Below are 25061 nucleotides of genomic sequence, written 5' to 3'. Positions count from 1 at the left end.
TAGGGAAATGGGCTGTTTCCTGCCTCCGGAGGGCCTTGGGTGGGTGGGGAAGTCCTGTTTTTATTTCTCACCTGGCTCCAGATTTATTTATTTATTTTATTTATTTTATTAAATTTCTATACCGCCCTTCTCCTGAAGGACTCAGGGCAGTGAACAGCCACAAGATAAAACACATAAATACAAAAATTTAAAATAAGTTAAAAACGAATTAAATAATTTGGCTGAATTTAAAATTCCCCATAATTTAAAACAAATTAAAATTTACATTTAAAAAGGGGAGAAGATTTAGATCCTCTCTATGCATCTGGGTAGGGCAAAAACAGCCTTCCCCGCCCCCTCGGAGGCCCTCCAGAGGCCAGAAATGGCCCATTTCCCAACTTCCGGTTGGACAGGAAGTAATGTTTTTTGCTGTCCCCAGCCTCCAGAGACTCCTAGAGAGGCTCTGGAGGCTGGGGACAGCAAAAAAGTCACTTCCTGTCCAACTGGAAGTTGGGAAACGGGCCTTTTCAGACCTCTAAGGGGGTGGGGAAGGCTCTTTTCACCCTCCTCAGATGCATAGAGAGGATCTGGAGCCAGGTGAGAGAGAAAAACGGGCCTACCAAGCCATCACATGCCAGGAGCCGGGGAGAGGGGTGGGGGGTTGCGCACGCATGCTCGAGGGTGCATAGAATTATGGTTGTGGGCACGCACGCACGCACGCAAACTTACTCCCCCGCCACATGATGGCAAAAAGGTTAGCCATCACTGATCTAAGGTCTCTTAACCACTACACCAAACAGTCTCTCTACAACTTACTAGAGCGCTTAATAGATGTCTTTCTTTGTACAATCTCCATTTTCCCAAAACTGGAACTTTTCCTCCTATCTCAAACTGGGGCTGGAGTCAAAAGAGAAATCCGCCTAGCATCCCTACGTAGTCACAAGCGAACTATGTCCAACCTCCCTTGAATTCAGCTGACCTTCATCTAACTCTTAGCAGATGCTGCCTGTCAGTTGAGAACATTCCTGTGCATAAGGTTTTTAGCAATAAATCAGACAAGGACCCAGATTGTTGGGGGCAATATGCCAATTCTGTAAACCGCTTAGAGGGCTGTCAAGCACTATGAAGCGGTATATAAGTGCTATTGCTACCTCGGTATTCGCCGGCTTCAAAACCCGTCGAATATGGTACTCGACACATTTTGACACAAAAATATTGTCCCGGTACTCGTTGTTTGTTTGGTACTCGACATGCTGAGACGAGAGAGGCAGCCACGGAAAATGGACAGAAAGTTGGCCATACTGGGAAGGTCGCTGCAAAAGGAAGTGAGGGACAGCCACAGAGGCTAGACAGGAAGTCGGCCATGCTGGGAAGGTCACTGACATAGGAAAAGGGACAGGCAAGAAGTCCTTCCCACCCGTATCAAAGGATCATGTGGTCAGTTACTCATCATTTTTAGTATTCCTTGGAACCAATTAACGAGTACCGAGATACCACTGTAATTGCACCTTCCTGTGCATAGGTGCGAGTAGCAATACATCAATCGAATTGAACCTTTGTGTATCCACCCGATCTTTCCTGCCTGATACCTACTGGGATAGGCGGGGATCCTAACCAGAAAAATTCCACCAGAAATAAAGAATATCGATTGGAGCTGGCAGCCCAAACAAGTCCACCCAGCAAAGGTCTCACCTGGCAAATCCCTGGGGAAGCTCCCCCAAGCCATAGAGAGGATAGAGGTAGGGACTTTTGCCGTATCTGGCCAAAGACTCGCTGTAGAGTTTAATCCTGTTGATGGTTTCTTGGCAAGGTTGGTCTAGGTACCTGAAGGGAGAGAAAGTTGAGATCAGGGGATGGCAGCTATGACAACTTTATGACCTGGTGGGTTTCAAATTTTTTTACTACCGGTTCTGAGGGTGTGGCTTGGTGGGCGTGGCATGGCATGGCAGGCGTGGCAGGGGAAGGATTGATACTGTAAAATCTCCATTCCCTTCTCACTCCAGGGGAAAGATACTGTAAAATCCACATTCCCTCCCCACTCCAGGGGAAGGATACTGTAAAACCTCCATTCCCTTCTCACTCCAGGGGAAGGATACTGTAAAATCCCCATTCCCTCCTCAATCCAGGGGAAGGATACTGCAAAATCCCCATTCCCTCCCCACTCCAGGGGAAGGATACTGTAAAATCTCCATTCCTACCCCGCTCCAGGAGAAGGATACTGTAAAATCTCCATTCCCTCCTCAATCCAGGGGAAGGATACTGTAAAATCCCCATTCCCTCCTCAATCCAGGGGAAGGATACTGTAAAATCCCCATTCCCTCCTCAATCCAGGGGAAGGATACTGCAAAATCCCCATTCCCTCCCCACTCCAGGGGAAGGATACTGTAAAATCTCCATTCCCATCCCGCTCCAGGGGAAAGTTACTGCAAAATCCCCATTTCCTCCCGATCAGCTGGGATTTGGGAGGCAGAGAAGAGATGGAGGTGGGGCCAGTCAGAATTTTTACTACCGGTTCTCCGGACTACTCAAAATTTCCGCTACGGGTTCGCCAGAACTGGTCAGAACTGCTGAAACCCACCTCTGCTGGGGACTACCCCGTGTTTTCCCGAAAATAAAACCAGGTCTTATTTTCTTTTGGGCCCCAAAAGAAGCACTAGGGCTTATTTTCGAGGGGGGTATGCCCCCCCACCCCAGTACAGGAGGTCCATGTCTTCTGCTTGTTCCCGGCAGGGCAGGAGGCCATGCGGTGTTACCAGTGCTGCCGCCATGAGGCAGGGGGAGGGAGGGCAACTGCCCTATGGGCCACCCACGCCACACCTGCCTTGCCTCGCGGCTGCGGCACCAACACACCGCTTGATCTCCTGCTTTGTTGGGGCCGAGAGCAAGCAGAAGAAGTGGGCCGGCAGCCACGGGGCCTCCTGCTACACGTGTCAGGTGTTGGGGTGTGGATAGCCTGGCCGTGGAGGGCCCTCAGGTAAAAGAGCCTTGATAGTACAGTGGTTTAGTGCACCCTGTCATTAACACAGCTGCCTGCAATTTCTGCTGGTTCGAATCTCTCCAAGGCTCAAGGTTGACTCAGCCTTCCATCCTTTCTAAGGTAGGTGAAATGAGGACCCAGATTGTGGGGGCAATAAGCTGACTTTGTATAAAATATACAAAAGGATGAAGGCTATTGCTTAACGCATTGTAAGCCGCCCTGAGTCTCCGGAGAAGGGCGGCATATAAATCAAATTAAAAAAAAACAAAACAAAACCCACTGTGGGGCAGCTGCACCACCACCCCGCGCGAGCAACCCGATGGAATGGGTGGCCAGCCAGCTGCACAGTAGGGCTTATTTTGGGGGGGGGGTAGGGTTTATATTAGGTGCATGAGTAAAAATATGCTAGGGTTTATTTTTGGGATTTCGGGATATTTTGGGGAAACAGAGTTCAAGTCCCCAGGTCGTAAAGTTTTGTCACAGCACCCTGGTTCTGATCTAGTGAGGGAAAACACAGGCCAGGTGGGGAGGGGTCTCTCTCTCTCTCAGGGGAGGGGGGGGTCGCTTACTCATCCGTCCTGTACAGGGCCAGGGCGTGTCCCGTGAAGTCAATCACATCCTGGCCGAGATCGAACTTCTTGTAGACGTCGCGCATGGTGGTTTTCTTGGGATCCACCCCTTCGAACGTGCGGGAATCGTTCTCGTCAAAGTTGGCCACGTAGACCAGAAACTTCCGGAAGCGCCTTTTCTCAAACAGGCCCATCAAACCTTCAAAGGGGGAAAAGACAGCCCAAGTTTTTTTTTAAGCGCCAAGGGCAAAAAAATGCACACCTTTTATCCTGGTTTGTTCTAGAGCTCGGAGAGAAGCAGCAATGCTTCTCTCGGGTTGGTTCTTCCCAGCTGTGGGCTAGAGGCTGTTTTGGGGTATACGGAATCCTCGATTTACAACTGTTCAAAGTGACCGTTCAAAGCTACAACGGCACTGGAAAAAGCGACTTATGGCCAGTTTTCACACTTATGACCGTTGCAGCTTCCCCATGGTCACTTGATCAAACGCTTGGCAACTGGCTCATATTTATGACGGTTGCAGTGTCCCGGAGTCACGTCATCCCCTTTTGCGACATTTTCACAAGCAAAGTCAAGGGGGGGAAGTCAGATTCACTTAATGACCGTCTTGCTAATTTAACAACTGCAGTGATTTGCTTAACCAACGTGGCAAGAAAAGTTGTAGAGTGGGATACAATGATCTGAACCACTGTCTTGCTTAGCCAAGAAAGTTTTGGGCTCCATTGTGGTCGTAAATCGAGGACTACCTATACAAATAATCTCACAACCCACATTGTAACCCGTTGATGGGAATCCATCGAGAGAAAGAGTGATTGGCTTACTAGAGGCGAGAGCTTCCGCTTCGGTTGAAGGGACTTTGTAGATCTTCCCACCCTTGTAGACAAAGCTCCCTTCGATCACCTTAAAGTCCAGGTAGCGAGTGACCTCTGTGTACAGCAGCATCTTCACCAGTTGGCCTGCAGAAAAAAAGCCCAGTGGGAACCCAGACAGGCAGGGAAAGTACGGTGAAGAACTGAAGGACTGGGAAGAGAGACATTTATCCCCACACCAGAGGGACCTAGGGCACCAAAGGCAGGACAGGAATTATGAGAGAATAAACAGAGCTGTTTACAGCCACTCACCACAAGCCATGAGGAATTTGGGGATCAGGTCAACGTTCCAGTCTCTTCCTCGGCCCATTGACTCCGGTATTGCTCCTGGCAGCTGAAACCTTTTGTATAGCTTTTAAGAAGAAGAAGAAGGAAGAGGGTAGGGGTTAGGGTGGGCTGTGCAGTTCACCCACCCAGGAAGAAATGTCTTTTTTTTTTAAAAAAAAAGAACCAAGCTGAGAAGGATTGTTAAGAGCATCACACTGCCATCTTACCAAACATCCTTAGATCTTTCAATGGAGGGAGGGAGGAGATGGGAATGAAAGAAAGGGAGAGAGGGAAGAGGAAGGAAGGAAGGAAGGAAGGAAGGAAGGAAGGAAGGAAGGAAGGAAGGAAGGAAGGAAGGAAGGAAGGGAGGAAGGAAGGGAGAGAGGGAGGGAGAAGGAAGGAAGGGATGGGAATGAAAGGAAGGAGGGAAGAAAGGGAAGGAGGGAAGGGAAGAGAAGAGAAAAGGAAGAAAACAAAAGAGAAACAGAAAGAGAAAGAAAAAAGGGGGAAAGAAAAAGAAAGAAAAGCAAGAAAAAAGAAAAGAAAAAGGGGAAAAAAAGAAAAGAGAAAGAAAAAGGGAGAAAGAGAAAGAAGAAAGTGTGTGAGAAAAAGAAAGAAGAAAGAAAGAAAGAAAGAAAGAAAGAAAGAAAGAAAGAAAGAAAGAAAGAAAGAAAGAAAGAAAAAGAGAGAGAAAAATACTTACATCTTCCAGGGGTGTAATGGAAGCACTTTCCCCTCCGTAGTAAGCGTTCCGATCCATGTGCAGAACCTTCTTGCCATTGACGGACATAATGCCCGAGAGAATGCATTCCTGCAGAGAAGAGATCCAGGAACAAAATTAAGTTCTCCCCAACCATCGTGAGGGGCTCAAGAGGTCCATCAGCGAGAAGAAAACACCCTCAAGTCCAGAGGGTGCCCATCACAAAACTGTCACGTGACAACGGATGCAGCCTGCAACTCGGAAAAGGCCTGGTGTCCCTACTGTTGCAACCAATCGGTTCTTCCTAGAACATCTTTGGGGTTGTAACGTAACAGAAACCTTCTTTGCAGTTTTAGGGGTTCATTGGTGCCGCATTGTATTTCTGGAAGAACAGATTTATTGGAAAGATGGGGAGGAGGAGCCTCCTTTGGGGGCTCCTGAGAGGAAGAGGGGAAAAGGGGACAACGGGGATAAATCACTTCTGGAATTTCTCCAGATTTTATTTTACCCCAAAACAAGGGATAGTGAGAAAATCCCAGGCTTCTTTTCTGCCAAATTCAACCTAGTTTGGCAGAACTTCCGAGCCTAATGGTTGATTTCCCATTTAAAGCATATCCTGTTTTTCAATTTCATCCATAACTGTAGTAAGAAAGACGGTAAAAAAAGATTTTCCCTCTCTTTCCTTCCTCATTTTTTCCTTCCTTTCTTTCTCCTTTCTTTCTTTCTTCCTTCTATTCTCATCCTTCTTTTTCTTTCTTTCCCTTCCTTCCTTCACTCCTTCCCTTCCTCTCCTTCCTTCCACTCTCATCTTTTTCCTTCCTTTCTCTTTCTCATTTCTTCCTTCCTTACTTCTATCCATTCTCATCTTTTCCTTACCTTTCCTTTCCTTTCCTTTCCCTCCCCTCCCTTTCTCCTTTCCTTCCCCACTCCTTTCCTCTCCTCTCCTTCTCCTTTTCTTTCCTTCCTTCCAAATTCTCACAATACTATCCATAAATAAATCAGGAGCTAAATAAATAATTTCAACACCAACATGTCAGTGCTGTAGTTTATACGTATATTTTTTTCCAGTTCTCTGCATGTGCCAGGTTTCCAAGGCTGAAATACAGTTCTAGTGGTCCTTGACTTACAACTGTTCAAAGTTACGACAGCACTGAAGAAAAGTGACTTACAACTGGCCCCCACGCTTATGACCATCACAACACCACCACAATGAAAGGAACAAAATTTGGGCGCTTGGCAACCAATATGTATAGGCAGTCCTCGACTTACAACCACAATTGAGCCCAAAATTCATGTTGCTAAGTGAAGCATTTGTTAAATGAGTTTTGCCCCATTTTATGATTTTTCTTGCCACTATCGTTAAGCGAATCACTGCAGTTGTTAAATTAGTAACACGGTTGTTAAGTGAATCTGGCTTCTCCATGGACTTTGCTTGTCAGGAGGTTGCAAAAGGAATCACGTGACCCTGGGTCACGGCAACCGTCATAAATATGAATCCATTGCCAAGCATCTGAATTTTGTTCATGTGACAATGGGGATGCTGCAACGGTCGTAAGTGTGAAAAATGGTTACAAGCAAAGTTAAATAAGAGAAGCCAGATTCTCTTCTTAACAACCAAATGATTCACTTAATAACCATAGTGGTTCGCTTAACAACCATGGCAAAATGGTTGTTAAAAATCATACCAAACTCCCTTAACAACCATCTTGCTTAGCAACCCTGGTCCCAACTGTGGCAGTAAAGGGGCAAGGACTGCCCATAAAAAAGGTAGGTAGGACGTTAAGTGGACAGGGGGGATGCTTAGAAATAATAGAATTTGTTTGTGGTAGCCGTCCTTCCCTGTTACATCGCAACTCAGTATTATAACATGATCCTTAACTGAGGAGACAGTGAAAGAAACCATGCATGCTAACCAGCAGAGCAAATAGGACTTTGCTCCAAGGAGGAAATTTAGTGAAAACTGCTTTAGGGGAGAAAATTATCTGCCTTTGCCAGATAAACAATGAGTCAACAAGTGGTAAACTTAAACTCTCTCTCCTCCCTTCCTTTCTTCCTCTTTTTTCCCCTTCCTTCCTTCCTTCCTTTCCTTCCTTTTGTCCCTTGCTGTCTTCTCTCTCCTTCCTCGCCTTCCTTCCTTCCTTCCTGACCTTCTTTCCTTTCTCATCAAAACTTTCCTTCCTTCCCAATTAGCACTAGCACTTAGACCTCGGAAGGATGGAAGGCTGAGTCAACCTTGAGCCGGTCAGGATTGAACTCCTGGCAATGAGTAGAGTCAACCTGCAATAGTATAGTCTCACCACTGTGCCACCATGGCCCTTCCTTCCTTCCTTCCTTCCCCTTCCCTTCCCTTCCTCCTTTCCTTCCTTCCTTCCTTCCTTCCTTCCTTCCCTCCATTTTCTTCCTTCCTTCCCTGCCTTCTTTCCTTCCCTCCCTTTTCTTCCTTCCTTCCCTGCCTTCTTTCCTTCCCTCCTTCCCTCCCTCCTTTCCTTCCTTCCTTCCCTGCCTTCTTTCCTTCCCTCCCTTCCTTCCCTGCCTTCTTTCCTTCTCTCCCTCCTTTCCTTCCTTCCTTCCCTGCCTTCTTTCCTTCCCTCCCTTTTCTTCCTTCCTTCCCTGCCTTCTTTCCTTCCCTCCTTTCCTTCCTTCCTTCCCTGCCTTCTTTCTTTCCCTCCCTTTTCTTCCTTCCTTTCCTGCCTTCTTTCCTTCCCTCCCTTTTCTTCCTTCCTTCCCTGCCTTCTTTCCTTCCCTCCTTCCTTTTCTCTTTCCTTCCTTCCTTTCTTCCCTCCCTCCCTCCCTTCTTTCCTTCCCTGCCTCCCTCCCTCCAAGTAGACTTCCGAGCTGCTTGCCAGTTGGAAGTTGCCCCAAAAGAGATGATTTCAGCTGACCTGGTCGTCTGGCTGAACCAGTTCGATCACTAGAGGGTAGAGTTCAGTTTACAGAATTCTAGGTTCTGGGGTGGATGTGAGGCCTTAAGGTCCACCGAGGTCTTTTCTGGTGATTTTGCTTTTTTTTCTTTCTTTCCCCCTTCCTGTTTTGGCATTGCATAACAAGGCAGGACACCCAAGAGGGTGGCTGCCGCTCACCTCAACCCTTCCTCTCGGCCTTTCGCTTTCAACTTTCAACTTCCGTGCGCTGCTCTGAACTTGCACTTGGCAACGGGGGTCACAATAACCTCGGCTGCTTCCCAGGGGGACACTGAGGCTCCTCTGCCCACTTGGGAGGTGTTCTCCTACCCAGAGCAGACCTGAGGGCTGCCCGGCTGCCCAGGCCGAACGCTCGTCCTCTGCCCGTCCCCAACCTCTCTTGAAGCTTCATCTCACCACCACGGCTTGTCGATCAGAAAGGTCGGCAGTTCGAATCCCTAGTATAGATCTCCGGTGTGAGCAGGGGGTTGGACTAGATGACCTCCAAGGTCCCTTCCGACTCTTTTTACTGTTACAGATTGCCTGTAGAACATGGCTGGCTGGGGAATTCTGGGAGTTGAAGTCGACGGCTCGTTAAAGGTTGCCCGCCCGTTCTAGAAGGACCAGCAGAGAGGCGGTTTCCTGACATCTGGTTTCCACGCTTACTGTTTTTGAAATGTTTACCTGTTAGGATTTTAATTTTTGAAGGCTGGAAGCCGTCCAGAGTCATTTTGATACAAGATGGAAAGGAGGAGGAGAGGAAGAGGGAGGGAGGGAGGGAGGGAGGGAGGGAGGGAGAGAGAGAGAGAGAGAGAGAGAGAGAGAGAGAGAGAGAGAGAGAGGGAGGATAAATAGATAGGCTGATATACAGATAGATAGGTAGATAGATAGATAGATAGATAGATAGATAGATAGATAGATAGGCAGATAGATAGGCAGATAGATAGATAGGCAGATAGATAGATAGATAGATAGATAGATAGATAGATAGATAGGCAGATAGATGATAGATAGATAGATAGATAGATAGATAGATAGATAGATAGATAGGCAGAATAGATAGATAGATAGATAGATAGATAGATAGGCAGATAGATGATAGATAGATAGGCAGATAGATAGATAGATAGATAGGCAGATAGATGATAGATAGATAGGCAGATAGATAGGCAGATAGATAGATAGATAGATAGATAGGCAGATAGATGATAGATAGATAGATAGATAGATAGATAGATAGGCAGAATAGATAGGCAGATAGATAGATAGGCAGATGGATAGGCAGATAGATAGGCAGATAGATAGATAGATAGATAGGCAGATAGATGATAGATAGATAGATAGATAGATAGATAGATAGATAGATAGGCAGAATAGATAGATAGGAAGATAGATAGATAGATAGATAGATAGATAGATAGATAGATAGGCAGATAGATGATAGATAGATAGATAGATAGATAGATAGATAGATAGATAGGCAGAATAGATAGATAGATAGATAGATAGGCAGATAGATAGATAGATAGATAGATAGATAGATAGATAGATAGATAGATAGATAGATAGGCAGACAGACACAGACAGACAGACAGACAGACAGACAATCTGGTTCCATCGGCTCCATCCTCCACTGGAAGAATAAACCAGTCAGCATTCTTCAATTTCATGTTGCCATATTTGTCATGTTGTTATATTTGAGGGGCTGCCCCAAAGAAGGGGGGGGGGGGGTCAGCCTATTCTCCAAAGCCCCTGAAGGCAGGACAAGAAGCCACGGATGGAAACTGATCAAGGAGAGAAGCAACCTGGAACTAAGGAGGAATTTTATGACAGCAAGAACAATTCATCTGTGGAAGTTTTTTAAGAAGAAGAAATTGGGAGTTGTGGGTGCAGCAACACTGGAGGTTTTCAAGAACTGGGCAGATCTGTCTGAAATGGTATAATGTCTCCTGCTCAAGCAGAGGGCTGGACTAGAAGACCTCCAAGGTCCCTTCCAACTCTTGTTATTTCTATGCCTTCCTGCCTTCTGATGTGGCCACGGCCTCAAGCCCTGCCACACTTCCTCTGTTAAACACAGCTGTTGTGTTGGAACGTAGTCCAGATTTGCAAGAGGGAGGGAGAGGTTCTGCAAAAAAGACAGCTGGACTTGGGATTTGTCTGGTGGACGGGAAAAGAGCAAGGTCAGAGCCTACCCAGCAATTCACAGGATGTTCCTAACTGTTTTGCAAATAAATTGCTTTAATCTGGCAAGATTCTGTCTGTAGGAGAGCAACAACAAAGGAACAATGTAGTTCTTGACTTACGACAATTTGTTTAGTGACAGTTCGAAGTTACAATGGCTCTGAAGAAAGGGACTTATGGCTATGTTCACATTATCAAAATTCAGACACCAGTTCATAATTATCATTCCACTGCAATTCCCTACAATTATTTTCCAAAATAAGGTCAAGAGAATTCTTGCTCAAAGTTAAGTGCCTCCTTAACCTTTTCTTTATTGTAAATGGGAGAGAACGGGAACAATGGCCGTGTTTCGAGGGCCAGTTAAGCCAGGGAGTGTCTCAAATCCTTTGATCCGGTATATTTCTGACGAAGCACAAAATGGGATTAGGAAGCCAATTCTCCGCTCTGCATTTTAAGCGTCCTGTTCTCTAGAGTGCCGAAAATACAGCAGAATGTAGAAGGTAGAGCCTTGGTGGCGCAGCAGACTAATGCACTGTTAAGTAGCACCAGCTGCCTGCAATTACTGCAAGTTCAAATCTCACCAGGCTCAAGGTTGACTCGGCCTTCCGTCCTTCCGAGGTAGGTAAAATGAGGACCCGGATTGTGGGGGCAATAAGCTGACTTTGTATAAAAAAAGAACACCGCTTGGGGGGGCCCCCCGAAAGCCCTACTAAGCAGGTATATACAAAAGTATGAAGGCTGTTGCTTAACGTATTGTAAGCTGCATTGTGAGTCTCCGGAGAAGGGCGGCATATAAATCGAACCAATAAATAAATAAATAAATAAATAAATAAATAAATAAATAAATAAATAAATAAATAAATAAATAAATAAATAAATAAATAAATAAATAAATAAATAAATAAATAAATAAATAAATAAATAATTAAATAATAAAATAATAAAATAATAAAATAATAAAATAAATAAATAATAAGATAAATAATAAGGTAAATAATAAAATAAATAATAAAATAAATAATAAAATAAATAAATAAATAAATAAATAAATAAATAATAAAATAATAAAATAATAAGATAAATAAATAATAAGATAAATAATAAGATAAATAATAAAATAAATAAATAAAAATAAATAAATAAAAATAAATAAATAAATAAATAAATAAAAATAAATAAATAAATAAATAAAAATAAATAAATAAAAATAAATAAATAAATAAATAAATAAAAATAAATAAATAAATAAATAAATAAATAAATAAAGTAAGTAAGTAAGTAAGTAAGTAAGTAAGTAAGTAAGTAAGTAAGTAAGTAGCGGCCAAATGAAGCAAAAATTCAAATCTGAGGCAGGGGGTCTCCAGTCATCTCAGGTTTAAGACTCGTGAACTTCAACTCCCAGAATTCCTCAGCCCTCAATTTAGGAGGAATCCCAATTTCACGCACACCAAAATCCCTCCCAACAGAGCTTGAAGCTGGCATAGCGAAGTTTAAAGCTAGCAGGGGCGTTTGCTAAGGAGGAGACAAGCTGATTCTTGCTCGTGAGGCCTTCCCTGTTCCTGCCTCATAGCTGAAAAATCAAATTTTAATGAAAGCTGGAGGCTTAAGCTACGGCCTCCTTTTCTGAAAGCTCTGCAATCTTTTCTGATTTTTTTTTTTTTTTGCAGGGTGCAGGAAAGCTACAGCTTGGCAACCTGGCAATCCGAAGCCCGCCGGCCCAGACGAAATTGCAACAGGAGGATTTGCTCAACCCGACGTGAAGAATGTGCATGGAGGGAAGAATCGGTAACCCGACGGGCAACCGATTTTGTAGACTGGAGTTCTTTCCGCTGAAGAGGGGAAATTAATTTTGCCGTGGAACCCAGGTGGATCCGATCCCCTTTTCCAATTCCAAGTCAGAGGCCAGTTACAGTGCGTCCACAACTTACAACAGTTCACTTAGCAGGGTGGATAAAAATGGATGATTTAAAAAAAAAAAACAGGTTTTTTTTTAATTTAAATCATTTTTTTTTCATTTTTATCAAATTTATTTTAATAAAATGCTTTTGGAGTAAAAATCTATCTAAAGATAATTTACTATTTAAGATACATTCATAATTTAGTTTATTCAGCATGAAATGGAGCTTAGTTTTGTAGCAGGAGGCTGTATATTCTGCAATACTGGGACTGTCGGTGAGTCAACAGCGGGTCAGAGGAGGAGCCGTTGCTCTTTAAAAGTGATTTAAATTGAGTTGATTTAAATCAAGCCATTTTACTAGTGATTTAAATCGAGTCAAATCCACCCTGTCACTTAGTGACCGTTTGAGGTTACAACGGCACTGAACAAAGGACCGTTTTTCATTCTTAACGACCATTGCAGCATTCCTGCGGTCACAAGGGTCAACAGATACTTGGGAACTGACTCACATTTATGACGGTTGCAATATCCCGGGGTCACGTGATCCCCTTTTGCGACCTCCTGACAAGCAATGGCAACGGGGAAGCCAGATTCAATTAACAACGAAGTTACTAAGTGAACGACTGCAGTGATTCACTTAAGAACTGTGGGCGAGAAAGCTTTGCCGAACGGAGCCAAATTCCCTTAACAACTGTCTCACTTAGCAGCAGAAATTTTGACCTCGATTGGGGTCATAACTTGAGAATAAACTTATTTAAGGTTTCTACAGCCTGTGGAAGCAAAATTTCCCCTGAACTCAGCCAGGAGAAAAAGGATCCAAAAATATTGCTGGAATTTATGTTGTATTTATGCCAATGTTTCTCAGCCTTGCTCACTTTTAAACTGGGTGGACTTCAACTCCCAGAGTTCCCTAGCCAGCAAAGCAAAGCTGGCTAGAGAGTGCTGGGAGTTGAAGTCCGCCCAGCTTAAAGTGACCAAGGCCGAGAAATACTTTCATGCAGTTTCCTTAAAAACCAGGGTGGATTTGATTTAAATCGAGTTGATTTAAATCACAATTTAAATCATGATTTAAATCACTAGTAAAAAGGCTTGATTTAAATCATAATTTTTAAAGAGCAACTGTCATCTCTGCTACTCCTTTGACCCGCTGTTGACTCACCGATAGTCCCAGCGTTGCAGAATATACAGCCTCCTGCTACATAACTAAGCTCCATTTCATGCTGAATACACTAAATTATTTATGTATCTTAAATAGAAAACTATCTTACGATAGATCTTTACCCCAAAAGTTTTTTATTAAAATAAATTCGATAAAAATCAAAAAAATCCAATTTAAATCAAAAAAATCTGATTTTTAAAAAAAAATCATTGATTTTTATCCACCTTGTTAAAAACCAATTGCCATCTTTTGACTTCTAAGGCAGGGATTTCACAGCTAGGGCAGACTTCTGATGGAAGCACTGACTGCATCACCTTATACAGGTAGTCCTCAACTTACAACCATTTAGTGACCGTTTGAAGTTACAACAGCCCTGAAAAAAGTGACTTGTGACCGTTTTTCACACAACGGTTGCAGCATCCTTACAGTCATGTAATTAAAATGCAAGCGCTTGGCCACTGGCATGTACTTATGACAGTTGCACTGTCCCGGGGTCAGCCTCCTGACAAGCCCAGTCAACAGGGCAGCCAGATTCACTTAACAACCGTGTTATTAACTCAACAACTGCAAAGATTCACTTAGAATGGGGCACGGCTCACTTAACAACCGTCTCACTTCAGCAATGGAAATCTGGGGCTCATTTGCGGTGGGGAGTCATGGACTAATTGCAATAAAGCTTCCTTCAGATAAGTGTCTTAGGATCACGGCTTTTATCTGAAGGAACTACCATGGTTAACTGCCTCATGGAAAGTTAGATGGGCTGCATAAAAGAAGGTAGGAGAAAGGACCTAAGATGGTTAATGATTGAGCCGAACCACAACGGACAATTCACCGTATTATCGTCAGGGGTTCCAAAGATTAAGCCGTTATCACAACCATCATCACAGGGAGACTGTGAGCAATTCTAGGTCCAAAAAGAAAACAGAGGAAAGGAAAACAGAGATTGCAAAGATTAGCCTTTCATGATTGCAATTTGAATTTTTCCCCCCCACCTTCAGTTTCGTCAATTACCCAGAGGAAGGGTTCTCTAAACAGCCGGCAAGCACCTCAACAAAGAAGGCACCAGGAGGAGCAACTATGAAGCATGCATACTCCACGGGTGTCACACTCAATCATATTGAGGGACGCATCAGGGCTGTAGTTGACCTGGGAGGGGGAGGCGTGGCTGACTGGGTGGGCGTGGCCCGCTTGATGCCACTCCCCAAAACTGCTGGCATGTTTCCTCTTCGCATTGGGTAGACCGGGCCGAAGCCACACTGGCAGGACGGCCCTGCAGGACGGATCCAACCACATTGCGGGGCAGATTCGGACCGCAGGACTTGTGTTTGACACCTCTGCTAAATGAAAAGGAAAGGAAAGGAAAGGAAAAGGAAAAGGAAAAGGAAAAGGAAAAGGAAAAGGAAAAGGAAAAGGAAAAGGAAAAGGAAAGGAAAGGAAAGGAAAGGAAAGGAAAGAAGAAAAGAAAAGAAAAGAAAAGAAAAGAAAAGAAAAGAAAAGGGATAGGGATTAGAGTAGAGTAGAGTAGAGTAGAGTAGAGAATAGGGGATGGGGATGGGGATGGGGATGGGGATAGAGTAGAGTAGAGTAGAGTAGAGTAGAGTAGAGTAGAGTAGAGGATAGGGATAGGGATAAGAGTAGAGTAGAGTAGAGTAGAGTAGAGTAGAGTAGAGTAGAATAGAATAGAATAGAATAGAATAGAATAGAGTAGAGTAGAGTAGAGTAGAGTAGAGTAGAGTAGAGTAGAATAGAATAGGAATATTGGCCAAGTATGATTGGACACACAAGGAATTTGTCTTCAGTTCATAAGCTCTCAGTGTACATAAAAAGCTATAAGTGATGATCACAGTCATCATAAAAATACATTCATCATACATACTGTATTAAATATTTAAAACGTTACCAGGGGCCTGCTCTTTGCTGCCATATAACGTCTCCTGAACTTTGTGACTCATGCAATCTGTTTCCTCTGTGCTCTGTGTAACTTGGCTGCAACAGAAGCATCGGCTCATGTAGGCCCAGGAACAAAAGTCTTAATATCTGTGTGAGCTTTTCATTTAGACCGGGAGGGGTCTCCAAACGTGGCACTGAAAAAAGTGACTTACGACCATTTTTCCACACTTATGACCGTTACAGCATCCCCGTGGTCACCTGATCAAAATTTGGACGCTTGGCAACTGGCTATTTATGATGGTTGCAGTGTCCCCCCCCGGGGGGGGTTCACGTGATCCCCTTTTGCGACCTTCACTTAATCTTCACTTAAGCCAGATTCACTTAACAACTGTGGTACTAATTTAACTGCAGTGATTGACTTAACAACTGTGGCAAGACAGGTCGTAAAACGGGGAAAACTCACTTAACAACTGTCTCACTTTGCAATGGGAATTTGAGGCTCAATTGTGTTTGTAAGCCGAGGACCACCTGAACACATACGCCACAGGCTGCTGGTACATCAATCCAAGCATCCAGCTGCCTCCCCTCCTCCAGTATTTTGCAGCTTCTGGAAGCTTCCCCTGCCAGCTGTCCTAAGGGTGGATAAGCGGTGCAGGCTGCCAGATCCAGCAGCAGCAGCCGCCGAGTGACACATCAGTTCCAGCATCTGCCCAACCAATGTGCCAACTACTCAGAGCAACCCAAAGAACTGCCGTTCCAAAATAAAGTTTAATACTGGATTGGACTGGATCTTGAGCTCGACTGCATCAAGATACAGAAAGAAAAGAAAAAAAAGATGTTGAGACTCTAGAACAGGGGTGTCACACTCAAGGCCTGCAAAAACAGAGCCCCTCCCCGCACCCCGTTTTCAGATGCAGCGGCCTCCTGCAGCCCTCTGCCAGGGAAAACGGAGCTCGGGGAGCCCCCCCTGAGCTCCATTTCCGCTGGCAGAGGGCTAGCAAAACAAAGTAAAAACAAAACAAAAGGAAAAATATTGCCCCTTTTGCAATTGAGCATGTAAGAAGGGACAAGAAAGGGGAAAGGGAAAGAGAAAGAAAAAGAAGGGAAGAGAGCAAGGAAGGGAAAAGAAGGAAAGAGGGGAAGGAAGAAGCAAGGAGAATGAGGAAGGAAGGAAGGAAGGAAGGAAGGAAGGAAGGAAGGAAGGAAGGAAGGAAGGAAGGATGATTATAATCAGAGGGAGGGAGGAAGTCCTGACTTAGCACTTGGCCACCACAGGTGCCCCCGACAGTGATGTCAAGCTGGCCACCCCCACCATGGCCAAGCCCACCACCCAGCCCTCCGAGGTCAAACACAACCCTGAAGAGTGCAGAGGACAGCAACAAAGATTGTTAGGCGACTGGAGGCTGAAACATATGGATGCTGGAATTGGGCATTTCTCGTTTAATGAAAAGGACTAGGGGAGACATGATAGCAGTCTCCCAACATTTGAGGGGCTGCCACAAAGAAGCAGGGGTCCACCTATTCTCCAAAGCACCTGAAGGCAGGAGAAGAAGCAATGGATGGAAACTAATCGAGGAGAGAACCTAGAACTAAAGAGGCTAAAACATATAAAGAACGGTTGCTGGAATTGGGTATGTCTAGCCTAATGGAAGAGAAGAATTTTGGGGGTGGGGGGCGGTGAAATACTTCAGTACTTCAGGGGCTGCCATAAAGAAGAGGGGGTTGGCCTATTCTCCAAAGCATCTGATGGGTGGAAGATCATTAAAGAGAGATCTAGAGTTTCTCCTGAAACGAAGGAGAAATTTCCTGACAGTGAAAACAATCCACGAAATAATTTCCTTCCCCGAGTTGCGAATGCTCCCTCACTGGAATTTTTCGAGAAAAGTGTGTTTGGGATGGCATGAAGACTCCTACCTCAGACGGGGGGTTGGAGTAGTCCAGGGGTCTCCAACCTTGGCAACTTTTAAGACTTGTGGACTTCAACTCCCAGAGTTCCTCAGCCAGCTTTGCTAGATGGACTGGATGACCTCCAAGGTCCCTTCTAGCCCTGTGATTTTATGATTCAATCAACACTAGCCAAGACAGCCTGGAACTGATATGCCAAAGTTTTCACTAATCCCCAAAGGTAGGAGCTATCATAAAACTTGATTTTCTCAAAATGGCATCAGCTGCCAGTTGTCTTCAAAGAAACGAGGGACACACCTTTGTGCAAGGAAATACTTCACACAAGCGAGATCAAACGTCCAGCAACATCTTCGTTGACTTTATAGTCTAGCAGGGGTAAAAGTCCAGATAATTGAGGGGGTGGGAAGCTTCATTTTCCCAGACAATTTACCTCTTTTTTACATGCTATGAGCTGATCTGTTGGGCACAGGGCAATATTAAAAGAGATGCATCTAGATTTTATTCATATAAATTCAACCATGGGAGGTTTGTTTTACAGGTGGTCCTCAACATACGACAATTGAGTCCCAAGTTTATGTTGCTAAGGGAAACATTTGTTGAGTTTTGCTCCATTTTTACGACTTCTCTTGCCGCATTTGTCAAGTGAATGACAGCAGTTGTTAAATGAATCACCCGGTTGTTAAGTGAATCTGGCTTCCCCGTTGGCTTCGCTTGTCGGAAGGTCGCAAAAGGGGATCACATGACCCAGGGACGCTGCAACCGTCATAAATGTGAGTCATTTGTAAATCGTGTGACCATGGGGATGCTGCAATGGTCCTAAGTGTGGAGCAGTTTTTTCAGTGCCGCTATAGCTTCGAACAGTCACTAAGTGAAACTGTTGTAAGTTGAGGACTAGCTGTATTTTGTTTGCAATCAAAAAGCAGGACAGAATCCTGTGGCATCTTAAAGACTAGCTCAAACTTATTATTGCAGAAGCTGTTGTGAATCACAATTCATTTCAGATATTACATAATCTTTGTCTAAGGCTCCTGCCCCTGCCAGCAGTTCTTGTTTCAGGAAGTGGATTATGATTTGCAAATATTATTTCGAAACAAAGGTGCTGAGGCAGCATCGCAACTGGGATGAAGACAACACAAGGCTCCTTCCTATTCCAGGAGGAGCTTCGGCAGATCCGTTTCACAGGGCCTGCAGGATTTCTGCAGAGGCCTTGAGAAGGAAGCCAACTGGATTTTCAGTCTCCTGGGACAAATAAATTCAATTTACCACCATTTCTGGAGTGGTTGCGAGATCACCCCACAGATAATCCTTTCCCCAGCTCACATGAGCCAGCCTTGTGTTGCAGTCCTGGCCTCCATGGACAGGGGGATCACATCAAGATCATGAGAAGGGATTACAGAATAACAGAGTCGGAAGGGACCTCGTAGGGTCATCTAGTCGAACCCCCACCCAAGCAGGAGACCCTACGCCGTTTCTGACAGAGGGCAGTCCAGTCTCTTCTTGAAAGCTTCCAGGGATGACGCTCCCACAACTTCCGAAGGCAACTTCTGTTCCATGAGTTGATTATTCTCACTGTCAGAAAGTTCCTCATTTCTAGGTTGAATCTCTCCTTGGTCAGTTTCCATCCGTTATTCCTTGTCTGGCGTTCGGGAGCTTTGGAAAATAACTTGAACCCCTCCTCCCTGTGGCAGCCCCTCAAATACTGGAAGATGCTATCCTGTCTCCCCTGGTCCTTCTCTTCAGTAGACAAGCCATGCGCAGTTCCTGCAACCGTTCATCGTCAGTTTTAGCCTCCAGTCCCCTCATCATCCTAGTACCACTGTATGCGGCGCTAGGGAAGCCAACACTTGGAATTCAGGTAGTCCTCGTCTTACGGCAACTGAGCCTGACATTTCTGTTGCTAAGTGAGAGAGATTTGTTAGGTGAATTTTGCGTCTTTTCTTGCCGTGGGTGTTAAGCGGATCACTGCAGTTGTTTAGTGAGTAACAGGGTTGTTAAGGGAATCTGGCTTCCCCATTGACTTGGCTTGTCCGAAGGGGATCGCGTGACCCCGGGATGCTGCAACCATCGTAAATATGAGCCAAAGGTCCAAATTTTGATCATATGACCATGGGGATGCTGCAACGGTTAAGTTGTGAAAAATGGCCAGAAGTCACTTTTTTTTTTATTGTTTAGCTGTTGTACCTTTGAATAGTCACTAAACGAATTATTGTAAGCAGGGTGGATAAAAATCAATGATTTTTTTAAAAAAAATCAAAAAAATCAAATTTTTTTGATTTAAATCCGATTTTTTTTTATTTTTATCGAATTTATTTTAATAAAAAACTTTTGGGGTAAAAATCTATCGTAAGATAGTTTTCTATTTAAGATACATAAATAATTTAGTTTATTCAGCATGAAATGGAACATAGTTATGTAGCATGAGGCTGTATATTCTGCAACGCTGGGACTATCGGTGAGTCAACAGCGGGTCAAAGGAGTAGCAGAGATGACCGTTGCTCTTTAAAAATTATGATTTAAATCGAGTTGATTTAAATCAAGCCCTTTTACTAGTGATTTAAATCATGATTTAAATTGTGATTTAAATCAACTCGATTTAAATCAAATCCATCCTGATTGTAAGTGAAAGACTACCTGTACCGGGTCCAGTTCTGGTTATCACGATATAAAAATAATGCTAGGATCCTAGAAAGAGTGCGGAGAAGATCAACTAACATTGATAAAGGGCCTGGGGGCTAAATCGTATGATGAACGTTCCAGGAAGTTAGGTATGTCTAGCTTATCAAAAAGGATTTGGGGGGCGGGGGACATGACAGCTGTCTTTCAAGTACTTGAGGGGTTGTCTCAGAGGAGACTGGCTTATTCCCCAAAGCACCAGAAGTAGGACAAGAAGCAATGGGTGGAAACTTGTTAAGGAGAGATGCAACCGGGAGAAATTTTCTGACAGTTAGAACAGTTCATCCATGGAATAGCTTGCCTCTCGGACTTGTAGGTGCTCCAACACTGGAGGTTTTTTTAAACAAAACATTTGGTCAACCATTTGACCATCCTGCCTTGAGCAGGGATTGGACTTAGAAGACCTTTGAGGTCCCTTCCGGCCCTGTGATTTTATGTTTTCATGTCTCCTAATAATTCCCTTCTAATTCAACACAAGAACAGTTTTCCCCCAAACGCCATCACTCTGCTAAACAAATAATTCCATCAACACTGTCAAACTATTCACTAAGTCTGCATTACTATTAATCTTCTCATCCTTCCTATCACCCATCTCCTCCCACCTCTGACTGTATGACTGTAACCTTGTTGCTGGTATCCTTAAGATTTATATTGACTGTTTCCCTATGACTATCATTAAGTGTTGTACCTTATGATTCTTGACGAATGTATCTTTTATGTACACCGAGAGCATATGCACCAAGACAAATTCCTTGTGTGTGTCCAATCACACTTGGCCAATAAAGAATTCTATTCTATTCTATTCGCAGAGATTGAGAACTACAACCGATTGCTTATTTAGTATCCACCACTTTTTTTTTTTTTTTAATTTGATTTATATGCCGCCCTTCTCCGAAGACTCAGGGCGGCTTACAATGTGCTCAGCAATAGCCTTCATCCTTTTGTATATTTATACAAAGTCAGCTTATTGCCCCCACAATCTGGGTCCTCAATTTACCTACCTTAGAAAGGATGGAAGGCTGAGTCAACCTTGAGCCTTGGCGAGATTCGAACCTGCAGTAATTGCAGGCAGCTGGTCTTAATAACCAGCTTAATAACAGGGTGCCTTAAACCTCTGTACTACCAAGGCTATCACTATCACTAAGTGTTGAATTTAATGTTTTATAATGAATGTATTTTTACAATGACTATGATAACGATCTATCACTATTGTTGTTTGTACATTGTTGTATTGCTACATCGGAAACAAATTCCTTATGTGTCTAATCACACTTGGCCATAGAGTGGAGTGGACCCCCTTTTAAAATAGAATTCTTTATTTACAAATAAAGAATTCTATTTTAAAGGGGGTCCATGTTGAAACAAATCCTTAGAAAATTAACATTCGTATCTGAAGGTCCAACCAGCAACATTGGGACCAATTTAAGCCGAATTAAGTTGAGCTCGATTATGTGATTTAAAAGCTACTTCGGTTTGCTTTACCTGTCAGGTTTCAAATAATGAAATCCATTGTGTGCGTGCCTCTTGGGTGGAAATGGGCCAAGGCACAAAGTCTTTCACTGCAGCCTCAAGACAAAAAAGCACGCCACGTCAGACAAGGCACAAGCAGCTCACGACAAAAAAAACTCTATAAATTAAGTGGAGGTGCCAACATTTTACCGGTGGATATTCTGACATTCCAGATTCGGTCACAGTCAGCATTTTCTTGTAAGAACTCAGTAACGCTTTCAGCTATGTTCTTGTGGGCAAAAGTTCAGTCTAACATACCAGCAAAGGAAGTGGAGTCCTCTTTATTCTGATTAGAGACCTTGATTTACAACACTTCATTTAGTGACCGTTCAAAACAGAAAAAAGTGACTTACGGCAGTTTCCCCCCACATATGACTGTTGCAGTATGTAATCAAAATCTGGACGCTTGGCAACCGACTCACATTTATGTCGGTTGCACTGCCCAGAGTTCCTGCGATCTCCTTTTGCGACCTTCTGACAAGCAAAGTCAATGGGGAAGCCAAATTCATTTAACAACCGTGAGACTGTTTTAAAAATTGCAGTGATTCACTTAACAACAGTGGCTCGCTTAGCAATGGAAATTTGGGGCTCAATTGTGATCGTAAGTCGAGGACTATCTGTAAGGCTGATCTGAACCGCAGCAGACTCTAGCTGCTACTGGTAGTCCTTAACTTACAACCACAAATGTGCCCCAAATTTGAGAAATCCATTGAGTGAGCTTTGTCCCATTTTTATGACTTTTCTTTGCCACATCTGTTAAGTGAATCACTATAGTGTTAAGTTAGTAATATAGTTGTTAAGTGAACCCGCTCTCCTCGTTGACTTTGCACATCAGGTGGTTACAAAAGGTGACTCAGGGACACTGCAACCGTCGTAAGTGTGAGTCAGTCACCAAGCGTCTGAATTTTGATCACATGACCATGGGGATGCTGCAACAAAGTTAAGCAGTCCTAAATCACGTTTTTCAGTACCGTTGTTAAGTTCAGTCACTAAAAGAACTGTTGTAATTTGAGGACTACCTGTCTTAAGAGATAGAAACTGCTAACTGCCTTAACATTTGAAACAGGCCATCCACAGATCTCCGCTCTTCAAAGAATTCCACTCCAGGGTTTCTCTGCTCAAGTGAGCAAGACAAGGCATGTAATTTTACAGTTGAAATCTCTGGTTCCCCCCCCCCCCCCCCCAGCTGAACAAAAGATTCAAAACAAATGCAGGAAAGAGCTGGCTTCCACAACTGCAGGAAGCTTCTATTCATTCTGGGCTGTGTTTCTTTCTCAGAAAGAACAATTCCCCTCTTATCCTATGCTTTGACCCTCGGCATTCATCCGAAGGGAGGGCTTCTTACCAAAATCCGTTAATTTGCAGGAAGAGAAGTGAAACCGACCAATTTTTCAAAAGAAAGCAGAACATACAGAGAGAGAGAGCGAGAGAGAGAGAGAGAGAGCGCAAGAGGGAGGGAGGGAGAGAAAGAGAGAGAGAGAAAAATGCTTGCAAGATCAAAAGATTAGCATTTTCACCCTGAAGGCCACGGAGTTGCTTTTGAAATTCATTTTGCAGGCCCGTCGGGAAGTGTCTCAATTAGAGGTCATCCAAGCAATAGGGACATCTTTGTCCTTCTCCATTGCCAAACCAGGATGAGGCTGCATGACGATCCTTGTTTGACAAGGTGGCCAATTTCCTAGAGCTTCAGGAAGCAATTTTCATTTGTTGGATCCAGCCAGCTCATGCGTGAGAGAGACAACTGAAGAGAGCGATAAATGGAGATTATTCTGATTTAATTAGGTGCTCCGCCCATGGCAACTCAAAACGAACATATAAAGTAGACAAGGCTGACATGAGCCGAATGGTTTCCCTTCTCTGCTGACTTTTATGGAAATTGCCCCCCTTTTCTGCTGTTTCAGAGTTGGCACATCCAGCTGTTTGTCTTGCAATCGGGGTTCAAGCCACGACAACCACAATTTTCAAGGTTTAACATGTTCTTATCTTTAAGGAAACTCCTTTCTCCTAAACTGGTGTTTCTCAAACTCAGCCACTTGAAGATGGGTGGATTTTCAACTCCCGGAATTCCCCAGCTACCATTATTTCCCCCCAAAATTATCCCCAGCATAGCTAGCTGGGGAATTCTGGGATTTGATCCAGACATTTTCAACTTGGGGCTCGGGAATTCTGGGAGTTGAAGTCTACCCAATTGGGGGGGGGGCCCTGCCAGGAGTTTGGGGGGGCAGTTGACCTTGGAGCTGCACATCAATAAGGAATGGGCGCATTTAATTAATCAAAGGGAGAAGCAACCTGAATTAAGGAGAAACTTTCTAATAGTGAGGACAAATTAACCAGTGGAACAGCTTGCCACCGGAAATCGTGGGTGCTCCATCACTGGAGGTTTTTAAGAAGAGAACAGACAGTCGCTTGTCTGAGATGGTATAGGTTCTCCTGCTTGAGCACTAAAAGACCTCCAAGGTCCTGTCCTATCCATCTTAAAGGGGCCAAATTTGATTTAAGCCATTTAAACGGTCGCCTGAAATGATTCTCAGTGGCCAAGCATCCGAATTTGGGTAACGCGACCACGGGGGAATGCTGCAACAGTCGAAAGAAAACGGTCGTAAGTCGCTTTTTTCAGTGCCGCTGTAACTTCAGTTGCTAGATGAGTGATTGTAAATCAAGGACCACCTGTATAGTAGGATTAGAGAAAGCCTGCTTGGCAGGAAAGGTAATTTACACAGTCAAAAGGAAGACAAACCGGATGCAGGGCCCGGAAGTGAAGGTTATAACATTTCTGTGGTCAGAGACAATTTTTTTAAATCAACAAGAGACCGATTTTTTAAATCCCTTTTAGGAGAGAGGGAGTTTAAAGGCAGGCGACCTTAAGAAAGGTGAATGTGGAGGGGAAAAACCTTTCAAGACTGCAAATATTTAGCGGTTCCTCCTAACAGGGGAAATCTTTACTCTCCTTGGGGGAAGCACCACCTGACTCCCAAGTGATTTCCCAACTCTCACCGTGAGAGGGTGGTTGGATCGATTTTCCCCCTTGGATTGTGGTCGTTGTGGATTGTGACTGTGTCCTCTGTTGTGAGGGGACAGTGGACTTGGTCCTGTGAATTATGTGTGAGATTCCCCATTTCCCTACCTTCTTCCCTGTCCTTTTAGGACCCTTAGGATATGGTCATGGCGAGCCACTATGACCAAACTGTACTCAGCAGCGGAGCTTCTTGGTCTGCGAGACTCCCCCCTCTCGCAGGCTTGGCCCTCCACTCTATCGAGGGCCTACCTCGATGACGGGCTTTGGAACCCCGAGAGGTGGCATGTCGCAAAGAGGGGGTTGCGGGGTTTTTTAAAATTGTCTATGTCTAACCTTTTAAGGGGTTTGGGGAGGGGGGAGGGGGTGGTATTGGAATTAGGGGCGTGGGTTTGGGGGATAACCCACCAAGGGGAGGGTCGGGCCCGGCCACGACACGCGGCGGGGCGGGTGGGGGACCCGGGGGCAATGGAGGGGGTCGAGCTTGTTCGGACTGTGTTTTTACCATCAGTACTGTGAGTGGGAGGGGTAGATATGGCGGGAGCAGGGGGCCATATCATGTTAAGGGAGCACGC

At 44.3% G+C, this 25061-nt stretch overlaps 1 protein-coding gene across 1 annotated transcript in view; it reads right to left on the bottom strand.

Moving 5' to 3' along the window:
- GDI2 (GDP dissociation inhibitor 2) overlaps positions 1-25061 on the bottom strand; it is a 39905-nt gene that overhangs the window by 6373 nt on the left and 8471 nt on the right. Inside the window, exons 2-6 of the mRNA XM_070948009.1 lie at positions 5363-5470; positions 4645-4744; positions 4345-4479; positions 3526-3724; positions 1672-1803 (exon numbers count right to left, since the gene is read on the bottom strand). Coding sequence (XP_070804110.1) covers positions 1672-1803; positions 3526-3724; positions 4345-4479; positions 4645-4744; positions 5363-5470 — 674 coding nt within the window. The remainder of the gene's footprint in view (positions 1-1671; positions 1804-3525; positions 3725-4344; positions 4480-4644; positions 4745-5362; positions 5471-25061) is intronic.

Source organism: Pituophis catenifer, unplaced genomic scaffold (assembly GCF_029215685.1).
Source record: "Pituophis catenifer annectens isolate HBS135680 unplaced genomic scaffold, rPitCat1.0.hap2 SCAF_7, whole genome shotgun sequence".
Classification (NCBI taxonomy): Eukaryota; Metazoa; Chordata; class Lepidosauria; order Squamata; family Colubridae; genus Pituophis; species Pituophis catenifer.
Note: the sequence above shows the minus strand (reverse complement) of the source record. Positions and strands in the feature narration are given on the sequence as shown.